The sequence below is a fragment of the Mya arenaria genome, chromosome 2 (genome assembly GCF_026914265.1).
Source record: "Mya arenaria isolate MELC-2E11 chromosome 2, ASM2691426v1".
Classification (NCBI taxonomy): domain Eukaryota; kingdom Metazoa; phylum Mollusca; class Bivalvia; order Myida; family Myidae; genus Mya; species Mya arenaria.
Window position 1 is genome coordinate 9937456 of NC_069123.1, and position 11992 is coordinate 9949447.

Sequence of the window (11992 nt, forward strand, 5' to 3'; positions counted from 1 at the left end):
CAGCAAAAATGTTTTTAATTAATAGTCTAGTATTCACTAATACGTATTGTTTATCAACAAACAACCAGCAGTTACTAAAGTCGACATTGTGGCATAATTAAAAAAATCTTTCAAATGTGAGAGGTCATAAAGTTCAGACAAACACTGCCCACAACCTTATTATATAAGGGATTTTTAGTGAATACCCATCTACATACATATATATAACTATAATAGAAAAAAAAAGATTCGGAGGTGAAACCAACTCTTGGGGAAAGCAATAAATAGCATTTTTTTCCAACTTCGGCAACCACTGTTCTTTCTTCTGTTACACTTCATATATATCATGGGCAAAATGACAAAAAAAATCTTGTTTATATGAATATGCATGAGGCAGGGGAGACAACTTGTCTTTCAATGAAATCACATTTTACAATTAAATTCTCTTCAATTATCCTTTACCGTCAGGCAAGTGGACTAAGTGGCTGGTTCAAAATTTAAAGTGATCAATCAGACAAAGTTCAATTTGTTTCACCAGAATACTTTTTCTACGTGAAAACATAAGTATGAGTGTGCATATGTATGAGTAAAATTGATGGTGAGATTTCTTACAGGACCAATGAAACTGCCTCATTAATTATTCATGATAGGAGATTTTCCTAGCCAAATAGCCCACACTACACAACAAGAAATAGCAAAGTGAAAAGAAAACCAAAAATTTCTGCTCACTCAAACACAAAATGGTTCCTCAGCACTCTTACCTAATAGACTGATAAGCCATTTCCATGATCAAAAGACATATATTTATGTAAGCTGAAAATAGGTGACCAAAGATGATATGAATTTCGCTCATTCAAACGCACAATGGTTCATCAGCACTCTTACTTGACTGATAAGCCATTTTCACTATCAAAAGGTGAAATATTTATCAAACCCTTAAAACAGGTGACAAAAGATGATATGAATTCTGAGAGTTAGCTAACGTATATGCCAATAAGTGAGCTACAATAGTATCACATTACTACGATCAAATGAACACATTTGTAATCCTGGAGGCCGTTCCAATAAAGAATTTTAGTCGTAGCATAAATATCTTAAATCTGTATAAACGTCGCAAATGGCAACACTGGGATTGCTTTCATTTCCTCACTTTTATGTTAACTATATACTGACAAAAGTAAATTTCACTCAAAAATGTAATGCAAATTAACGAAAAATATGATTCCGAGAAAATTTCAATTTACAACTAAAATGGACTAAATTCCTTATTGAAATGGGCCCCAGACTGGCTATAATATTCTTCCTTATTTTTGTCAGTGTATTTCATTAAACAAACAGGGCTGAATTTATCTTTGGTAAAACCATAGGTGACAGTCTTAGTCTGAGATTGTGAAAAAAACAAGTTTGATATACTTAAATAAATAATACAATGTAAATAATTATATCAAAACGTTTTTCACAATCTCTTTAAGATTCTGCCATTTGTTAAACATGTTAAGAATATCTTAGTACAAAAGTTTATCAAATAATACATGTATGTCTAATCTTATTAGTCTTATTTTTCACATACAATTTTATAGTGTCAGCATGCATGCATCAAAAATAAAAAAATCATTTCAACAGTTTACCTTTAATACCAACATTGACAATTCATCACTTCATAAATACTTAACAACTAATACAAACAAAACTAGATGTTAATAAAACATTGGGTAAACATTTAAGATCAATTACAAAGTTATAATCAACATGTAAATGCAATGTTGGTCTATTCAATGAAATACATTAAATTGCAGGCTTAGATTCAATTAGGTTCATACAAAAAACATATTTTTGCTATAACCATTGAAAGATAATCAATAAACAATGAAATATATTCAAAAATCTACCAATCACTACCATATAACATGAATGAGCTAATTATTACATTCTTATACAATGCATCCCTCTTATTTAAGAAATGGATAATACCTAACATTTCCCCTGCAAATTTTACATTATCTAGAATGTACGTAACAATCATTTCACAAGATGACTGCCTTTTCCTCGGCTTTTATTATCAACCATATAGATAAGCCTGTTATTTACTAGTAGACTGAAGAAAACTGCGCATATAAGATATACTATATCTTAAAAAGGGGTTCACAATAGAGTTTGAACTGTTGATAGATTTCTGAATAGTGTCACATATTATCAGAGATTACAGTCGAAACTCTTTGGCTCGATATTGCTTGGCTAGATTTCCTCGTTTATTCGAAAAGGATGTAAAGCATTCCTGCTTGGGTCACTATTCGCAAGGTTTGAAGTGTTTTTATCGGTCCCTGGGATATCGAGCCAACAGGTTTCCACTGTATCTGTATCAGAATTACATTGATATTTTAAAGCTGCACTCTCACAGATTGAAAGCTTTGACATCTTTTTTTTATTTTTTGTCTTGGAACAAGCCAATTTATGCGAAAATGCATGTATATCAGTCATATAAGACTGCTGACAAGAAATTAGATCACAGAATTTTATATTTAAGTTCAGAAATTGATGTTTTATGCATAAAACCGTGAGTAACCATTTTAGCCATAAAACATTAATTTTCGAACGAAAATTTGAGAATCTGCGATCTGATCTTTTGTCTGCAGTCTTTTATCACTGGTTTGTAAATGTTTACGCACATATTTGCTCATTCCAAGACAAAAAATAAACAAAGTTATAAAACCGGTAAACCTGTGAGAGTGCAGCTTTAAAAAGCTGTGATACCGTAATCAACGTTTCATCAGCAAAAATCACTTTATAAAATTTTGCTTAATTTCTCATCATGCACAGTTTCTTTCATTCGCTGGTATATTCCCATTCCATGACGCATTGAAAAACTATTAAGTGTGCTCCCCCTTATAATCCATGAAATTCTAAAGAGCAAATGGAGCTACAAATCATTAATGTAGCATTTCGCTATCACGTAAAGAGAGTTTTGTAAACTACATGTACTTTGTATGTTCTCACTAGTATCAAACTCTCCCCTGTAAGTAAAACACTAAGCGAATGTACCTTAACAACACCTTGGGCCATGTTCACTAATGTCTAGAGTCTTCTTTCAAGACTCAAAACTTAAAATTTTACTTACATTGTAAAACTTCTATAAGAAGAGCAATATTGGTCGGGGTTTTTCGGTATCTCTACTAGAAAATAATTTAACAAATATTTACACATCTTTTGCGGAAAAAATATATATTAAGGATATTTTGTAACTTCTAAAAATTAGCAATTCTGAGTCTGCGTCTTAAATTTAGACTCAAGACGTTAGTTAATATTGGCCCCTCACATACTCATAAACAACACGACTAAGCATGCAGACAGACAGACAACGATAATGCCTCTGAATGGAGACCCTGTGTGTATAATGTACACCACGCGTTGAGCTGTGTGGCATCTGTATCTTCTATTGTAATACTGTACGGACCAGAAGCTAATGTTCCTGTCATCATTCATACTCCAAGATCTGCTTATGGTAGAACAGAAGATAGCTGAAATTGAGAGAGAACATCGTTTGTCTACTACATCACATAGCCTACATAAAATTATACCCATCACAGGTACATAAATATATCGAGACAAAATTAATAAGATTATAACAGAACAGGAGCCATTGGTTGTTCAGTTAGCCCACTCACTTCTCACAAAGGCGACCAGGGTTCGATTCCAGGCCTGGGCACATGTGATTTTAGTAAGTGGTCACGAAGCCTGACAAGTGGGTTTTTCTCCGAGTACTCAAGTTTCCCCCACAACACAAGACCACACGCTTGAGCAGCATCCACAATCATTGTAAAATATATAATATTTGAAGTAACAGACAAGGGATTATCAATGACATAGAAAGAAAACCTCCTCAAATTTCCTCTCTAGGAACCGCATTTTCCGTTCCTGATGTTTAGACAGATTAAGATAATTGAAGAAAAGACTAGGATTCTTAAATGAAACAGCTCCCAGGTCCCATTAACATTGTACAAGGACGGCAATGACATTGTTCCATCTAAATCCCGTACCCTTCGCTGTTTAAGACTTCTTGAGGTAAGGCGCGAGTGATGAGGTGGTCGTCACATTTGAACCACTGGTTCTTGTGCTGTCGTATATAACACGTGTAGTGGCCACACTCTATCGTGCCGCTGTGGTTCACAACTGCAAACAGTGAGTACCTGCAAACACAACCAAACATTTCAGTAAACACTGATAAAGGTACACGACCCATGTATATAACACGTGTAGTGGCCACAATCACATGCGCTGCTGTGGTTCACATCTGCAAACAGTGAGTACTTACAAACAGAAAATCATTCAGCAATCTTTGATTTAGGTATACAACCAAAAAATAAGCTACAGCATCACTGTATACACCCCCTTGTGTGTAAATGATTAAATGGTCCACTGAGTCATTGCTTCAATTATTATCAATACACACCTTTCAGCATGACTTTTGCTTTGTTATTTATGAGATGATGTGTAACCTAAATTATACAATAAGGTATGGGTTTATATGCATGACGTCAGCAGTCTGAGCAGGATCACTATAATCAAATATCAACGATGTAATGCTTTCATCGGAACAAATTGCTGTTGTTTTTTTTAAGCTTGGAGTAAAGGTAAGCATTGTCTAAGTCATAAAATCAGAACATAGACCCACAAAAAAAACCTGTTCATCTATTAGGGCATGTGCATCTAGCAGGACATATACGGTATTTGAGTAATGGAAACCTTAGCATGTGTGACATATATAGGTAGGTTGGGAAACCAGAAACAAACAAATTTCTACAGTACTTACTTGTTTTTACATGAAAGCCCTTTGGTAGTGCCGTTGATATCGTTAGTGGTGGGTTTTGATGAGGACATGAAAGGCGTCATGTCTAGCTCCTCGGGAAAGGACATATATGTCGAGATCTTCTTGTGGTAACCCGTAGAATGCTCAAAGCGCTACAATGTAAAATAAAGTTTCAACACATTGTTAATTGGTTATATATAAAACTGAAGAACTCCAACTATTGTTGTTACTTTCTTCTCCAAAGGACATTTTTTTAATAACTAAAATATTGTAAAATATAATGTTTAACAGTGTATGACAAAAATTGTAAAATTATATTACGTTTAAAGCAAAATTATATATATTTTGTCACCATAAAAAATATGATCAGGAGTTCTAACAGCTGATAATTTTTAATCCTGAAAAAATAGCCAGGGGTCAGTTTAAGTTTGAGGGATTCATGCCCAGAGGATCAAGGGGCTAAGACCATTCTAGAAATTATTTCCAAACTCATTTATTTTCATTTCAATGTACTTCTCACTTTTTTTGATGCAATTGTCTGAGCAAAAAAAAAAAATCTCATAGAACAACTGTACAATAACCTGTAGTTGAAAGCCATCAATGCTGATTTGGCCTTGCTGTTAATGTGCATATTGTCTCTTACAACATATGTACCAAGTTTCATTTCAACGTCTTCAGCAGTTTTTTGTTATGGCCAAGGTTTACATCAAGGCTAGCGAAAAACCCAACTTTTTCTTTATTCCAGTGCATTCTTCCTAAAACCATACCCCATAACACCACAACAAACCAGTGTACCTTCAAGTGAAAGCAAGCAACGATGGGCAGTTTCTTCATTGTTAATTGTTTTGTAGACTCCTGGTAACAGCCACAGCTACTACACTTTATCTTCGCCAGGCTCCCCAAGTGCTCTGGCTTCGTAAATCTGTAAAACAATGCGGAATGATTGAAATTTGCTTTGTAAATTGAAGTTTTTTCATTTTACTCAGGTATGAAGAACCATGGGTGGTTGTATTATTCGAAGATGGTAAAAAATATATTTGTATACAATTCATTATACACTTCATCATAATCATGTGATAATTGCACACATTGTCGATGGGAGACAAAGAAAAAGTCTAAAATGCACATGATATTTTTGACAGAGGGAACAGGAGTAAAAGATACCTGGTACTGAACTGGGAACTCTACCTTACAGTGACATTGTAACAGCAGTATATCAATCATGGACAAAAATATGCCTTCTAAGCATAAATTGTAAATTCAACTACAATTCGGCAAATCAGATATGGCGCCTGTCATTGTCAAACAAAACTTTAAAAATCATTGGCATGAATTACACATTGCTTTGTCAAGGGTTATTATTGAATGATGGTCCTGATTGTTCGTTACTGAAATTTATAAAGTGAATTTGATGAAGTTTTGACAATTTCATGGGCCGTAACTCTGGAGTAAACAATGCGGTCTTTTTGTTTATAAAAAACAAATGAGATAGTATCCCCATTACCATTGCCAACCCACTTGCTTAGGATTGGAAAGAAATGCTTGAGCATCAGAAGACTGTCAAAGTTAATTTGGTCAAATTTTGAAAATTTAAGGGCCATAACTAAAATAATAATAACTGAAATTCTGTGAAGTGACTGTTGATCAAACTTGTTTCAAGATATTATGCTCTTAAACATTGCAAACTTTTGTAGTTAAGATGGGTAAAAATGGTCAAATAAGAGAGCTGACAAAGTGAATTTGATCAAATTTGACAATTCAAGGGCTATTACTCCATTTAATATAAGAACTCTTATGAATGAATAACTCAGTTTGGGAAAGACAAGAAAAGAAGTTCTCTAGTTAGAGAGCTGACAAACTAAATTTGGTCAAAGTATGACATACAAGGATTATAACTCTGGAATTGATACTGCGATCTGACTGCTGATGGAAGTCTTTTGAGATATTATGCCAATAAGTATGGGACAAGTTTGGTAAAGATTGGACAGAAAAATGCATATGATAGAGGGAGAAAATTAAAGTGTAATACCATGGACAGGGGTGATGCTGATAATGCCAGACAAGTATGGTAATGTTTGAATAAAAAAATGGAAAATTTTAAGAGAAAAAATGAGATACCATGGACATGGGCATCAACAACAACACCGGACAACATGATCCCTTTATGTCTGCCTTGCTACACAGACAAAATAATAAACATCAATAATAAGGTGTTTCACCTCTTCAAGCAGTCTAAAAGTGAGGTAGGATCGTAGTTTCCTGGGCTGTTTGAGTAACCTGAAAAAAAAGAGTATCTTTTGAAAGATTTTCATAAATCTTCATAAATTTCACAAGAAAATATCAAATGCTATAAACAGGGATATTAAAACAGGGATGTTAATAGACCAAAAATCCCCCTCCAAAACATCCTGAAATTGAGGGCTTAGCACAAAACAGTTGTAAAGCTTTACGCTTCCATATAAGCAACTTGAACCAAGCCCCCGAAATATTGTTCGGGTATTAATCGTAATTAGAGATTCAGGGCCAAAGCAGGGTTAAGGGGCTTACATAGACCCCAGTTTTCAAAGCCATTTATAGCAATTTCAGAGTAGTTTTTACTCTTCTTAATGCAAATAAGCATTTTTGATTTGATTTGCTTATATCACAACTGCAGTTTACGGGCTATTAACAATTGAATTTACCTGTCACTGGTGGGACCGGTGGTGGTGTGCCATTATATAAGCCTGGTCCAAGGTCTAAAGATATGTCCCATATAGGATCTATTGTTGTGGATACATTACTGAAAAGAGAGAAATAATAGATAAACATGACCCTGTTAAGAATAAGAATTTAAAAAATATTATTCTAAAATAGACATTAACTTTGACATTAAGGTTGCTGTAATAAGCCCCAAAAAGAGAATGGTTTGGTTAGGGTTACATCTTTTTCAAAAACAGGTAGCGTTGGTAGGCTTTTTATTTCTATTAGGCTTTGAGTAAGAACTTTATTGTCATCATTGTAAAATGGCGTTAAAGTAATCTTTTGTATTATAAAGCTTTAAAGGTTTTTAAACAACATTTTAAAACACACACAGACTATAAGAAATGTAGGGTCAGCCCCTATTTCACTGGTAGGGTCGGGTATTCCAACCAGAAGAATTGTTGTTTAGATTATAGTATCAATATGAATACCACTTCAGTGTACCACTGTGATGAATCGTTGAACAGCATTCTACACTAAAGGCACCAATGTTGTTCCAATAAGTCATACCATATTTAGTAATTTACTTTTTTCTGAGAGCTTCTTTAACATACGAACTGGATCTTTTAAACTTTAAACTTTTGAATTATTAGTTTGTCAATCATATCAAATAAATTTTTCATAAAAAAAAATGTAAATTGTAGCAAAACAAAACCTTAACGTTATACTCACCACAAGTAAATATCGTTGACGATCATAAAAACAAAACATAAAGCCCACACTCTACTGCAAAGGTCAATGTTTCAAACTATTGAATATGATAACGTACTTGCACATTTGACATGTGACGTCAGACTGTAGGCCGCCAGTGAAGATCTGGTCTATAATGCACTGGCAGTTGTGGGGGCTGCTGCCACTTCGACCATTCGGGCCCGCTGAAATACAGATAGCATGTATTGTTGCAAAGCAATTTTATAATCAGAGCAGGTTTATTTATTTTCATAATTGTTTTTGTCGTTAAGGCGACTATAAATTAACTGCCAGAATTTCATCCCCACCCCCTCTTTTTTTTGCCACCCCTTAAATTTTATTGACTCAAATAAAAAATTTGAACTAGGGTCTTTATTTTTACAATCATGTGTTCTGACATGATTTGCTGATAAATAAAATATCTTCAGAGGCTTAAATATTACAAAAGTTTAATATATGCTTTGGTTGAATAATTAAAGTCGCAAATTTCATATCATGTGAAACATTAAGTTTTCAATGTTTGTCTATGTTTAAATAATGGCATTGCAAATTTTGAACCTTCCAAACTTTGTTTACAATCCTATTATCAAGAAAAAAAAAAAAATTATCTCCAATATTCTGTATTGATGTGCCTTACCTATGCAATGCCTATGGAGAAGGTCAAGGGCAGCTATGAGGAACTCGTGTGCGTCCTGTTGTTCATAGCCGGCCAGGTGACGCGCACTTGTCCATACCAGGTGTAACAGGCGATACGGAATGTACGTGGAGCTGATCCCAGAGTAGAACTGTTGAACAGAAGCACATTGATATATATCTGCCGATAAGTTGACCTAGCCTGATTTCTCCAACAATCTTAAGTCAAGAATAAGACTAGTCTTTACTATGGTACTTTGTTATTTTTGGTCAGTAAGTTTTAAAATTGGAACGTGACACTAAACATAAGACACAATCTGGTTCAGCCTTATCACTCAGTGTAACTCCAAATCATAAGTCAAGCAACAGCTTTTCACCAGAGGGCCGTAAGATCAATTACGACATGAATGTGTTTTACATAATTACAATAATCTAAAGGTAAGCAAATTTATAAACTACTGTATACTTACCTCCTGAAAGATGTTAGACAATTCACACACAAGGCACTGCTCATTGCCATCCTTCACCATCTGACACACATGTCTATCCGCCAGAAAGTAGTCCCGCAAGACAGGTGTATGAATCAGTGCCTGAACTATGGTGTTCATAAAACATGTGTTTCCCAGGTTGATCAGACCTCTCAGACCTGAAAAATGGTCACAGTACATAGAAAAGTTTCAAGGACAAAGTACTTTTTCAAGCTGGTAAGTCCAAGAAGTAATATTATTTATTTCAAAACAAATAGTTTTATTGGTTAACTTAGACACAGCTGGTTTGAATTTGCAAATAATGCTGTAGTGAATTTTGAACATCATAAAATTGGCCAAAACCGCAAAATAGCAAAAAAAAGGTCTGCACGAAGTCAAAGCAATTAACAGTGGCCTGTGCAGAGTAAGTAGTCTGACATTGTATTATTCGAAATATGTGGGTAAAAAAACTAAACAAATATTCACTTGACCTGACATTAGGATTTTGGCTCAAGATCGAGTAAAAATGAGTTGTTGAAATAGTGGAACAGTGATGTGTTTTCAAAATTTGGGATATCGATTAAGGGCCAAATATAGCTATGTGACCTATAAATGTTTATAAACATAACCAAGCATCAAAGACCAGCAATAAATTCGACTAAATTTCATTTCAACAATGGGCAGTGGATTTTATCTTTATATTAAATAAGATGACTCACATCAATTATTTCCAGAAAAGAAATTAGCATTTAAAACTATGTTAAACCAAGTTTAACTCTTCATAATAATCATAACTTTAAATCAAACCAGAATGAAGTATAAAGGAGTAGCCTTTAAATATCTTGTTTCTCAGCTCTGGCATAAATGATAAATTACCTATAGTAGAAGTCTCCTCTACCCTTCTCCTCTTTACATTTCTTCTCAGGAGGTCTAGTTCTCTGTGGTTTGGCTGCCAAATGGCAAACTGATTTAGCACCACTGCAAAAAAAAACAAAATAATTCATAACAAAAATTAAATAATTAAAACTTGTAATTTGACCATCTACAGTACAGCCCTAAAATTATGCTGCTAGTACAATAAAATTCAAAAAATTAATTTTAAGTTCACATTTTTTAATATATTTTATCAACCAAAACTTTACCATACTTATTTCATTACGATACTTCATATTAACAAGAACAATCATATGAGTGTTATGGATGTTTATTTCTATTTAGTCAACATCTAGGGAAAACAACTGAGGAATAATAGGCACCATATCCAGTTAGTCAAGGTATCCATGACGCCATGATTAAACACAATGAGCCGGTATTAATTCTTGAAATAAACCTGAAACTAATTGTCCATTGATTACCTGGTGTGGAAGACCTGTTGCCTAGTTTCTTTGCAATCTTGTCTACTTCCTTGTCATACACATAATCTCCACATGCAAAGCAGTTGATCATACCATATGTAAGATCTACAGCTGAAAAAATAACACATGTCAAAACATCAGTAATTTATCAAAAGCTTACCAAATTATCAATTGCATTCAAGGTTTTGAAATAGAGTCTATTAGAATAAATTCATGTTGGAACTTTTGCAAATTGCTATATGTTATTTTAGGTTTTTTCTATCAGTGTCAATTAAGCTTTTATCACATAATGCTATTGGAAATACTTGAGTTGTCATAAAGGTATCTAGTGAAATCTAAAAGGATATCATTTGTTCATCTGTCTGAATGATCTAATTCTTTTATAAATTTCATTTTTTAACTATTATCAATATCATAATGTTAGACTTGTATAGATCAGAAGATCTTTTCATTTCATAGTATACCAAGCCAGTGTTCATTGGCAACCGCATGGCTCTGGATGTGGCTGTCTTGGTAACAGCCAAAGTAGACGCATGATATGCAGGCGTGAAGCCGCAGGTCATATACACGACATGTATGACACACACTGTGCTTTGCCTGAAAACATGAATATAAGATATGTTGCAAGTCTTAATCATATTTGAATGATTGCGTTAATGTTTGAAGTTTGCCCAAAAATTATCATAAAATGAAATTAAAACTATGCATCAATCAATTTTTATCTTCATGATCAGTGGAAATGTATTAGAAAGTTAATTCAATATTTGACTGATCAAATACCATTACATGACTTTAATCTTACTCTTATTTTGTTCAGAAATATTAAGCTAATTCTAATTATAATTTAAACTTGTATATTTCTGGCTTTTTTGTAAGCAGTTACTGGTTATTCTTCAAAATTTATGTGAGCAGGTGTGGCCAAAAAGGTGCGTCATATTAATAAAAAATTCACTGTATCAAAATATGAAGAGACTAGATGTCAATTGAAGCTAAAACATGCCAGTAAACAAAATAAGAAGACTTATGTTTTTATTGATTTCATGATAATTTTCATTCATTGTTTAGATTTTATGTGTCGACTTTCAGTTTGACAGCCACAAAGATTTTCACCTTGCGACGCCTCGCATCCGCTGTTTTACAACTTATGAAGCATGCATAAAGGATTTTGTAGCAATCGGTGCCCTTATCAGACTTCAGTTTATGTAAATGTGGACAACCGCTTAAGGTCATCGTGGTCTAAATGAACAGAAACATGATTTTTTTTCCTATCCGAAATCAGCCTTGTTTGAACATTTTCTCTTGTTGACGATGCGCACATGCATTCA

At 33.8% G+C, this 11992-nt stretch overlaps 1 protein-coding gene across 1 annotated transcript; it reads right to left on the bottom strand.

The window, feature by feature from the left end:
- Nucleotides 1-2571: 2571 nt before the first annotated feature.
- Nucleotides 2572-11974, bottom strand: LOC128218492 (ubiquitin carboxyl-terminal hydrolase 22-like). Its single transcript, XM_052926170.1, has 13 exons — nucleotides 11778-11974; nucleotides 11132-11264; nucleotides 10668-10778; nucleotides 10189-10290; nucleotides 9316-9491; nucleotides 8850-8997; nucleotides 8292-8397; nucleotides 7465-7562; nucleotides 7003-7060; nucleotides 5579-5705; nucleotides 4787-4935; nucleotides 4014-4163; nucleotides 2572-3494 (listed from the first exon to the last, which is right to left on the bottom strand). Exons 1-13 carry the CDS (start codon nucleotides 11895-11897, stop codon nucleotides 3452-3454), a joined length of 1521 nt encoding a protein of 506 aa, XP_052782130.1. The 5' UTR covers nucleotides 11898-11974; the 3' UTR covers nucleotides 2572-3451.
- Between the last annotated feature and the right edge of the window lie 18 nt (nucleotides 11975-11992).

Bases quoted from the DNA above. Each gene is read 5' to 3' on its own strand.
- LOC128218492 (XM_052926170.1), bottom strand. From the start codon at position 11,897: ATGACCTTAAGCGGTTGTCCACATTTACATAAACTGAAGTCTGATAAG. The intron at 8,398-8,849 runs GTAAGGCACATC...TCTGTATTTCAG, and splicing joins TCTCCATAGGCATTGCATAG to CGGGCCCGAATGGTCGAAGT. The intron at 5,706-7,002 runs GTGAAACACCTT...ATTGTTTTACAG, and splicing joins CTTTTAGACTGCTTGAAGAG to ATTTACGAAGCCAGAGCACT.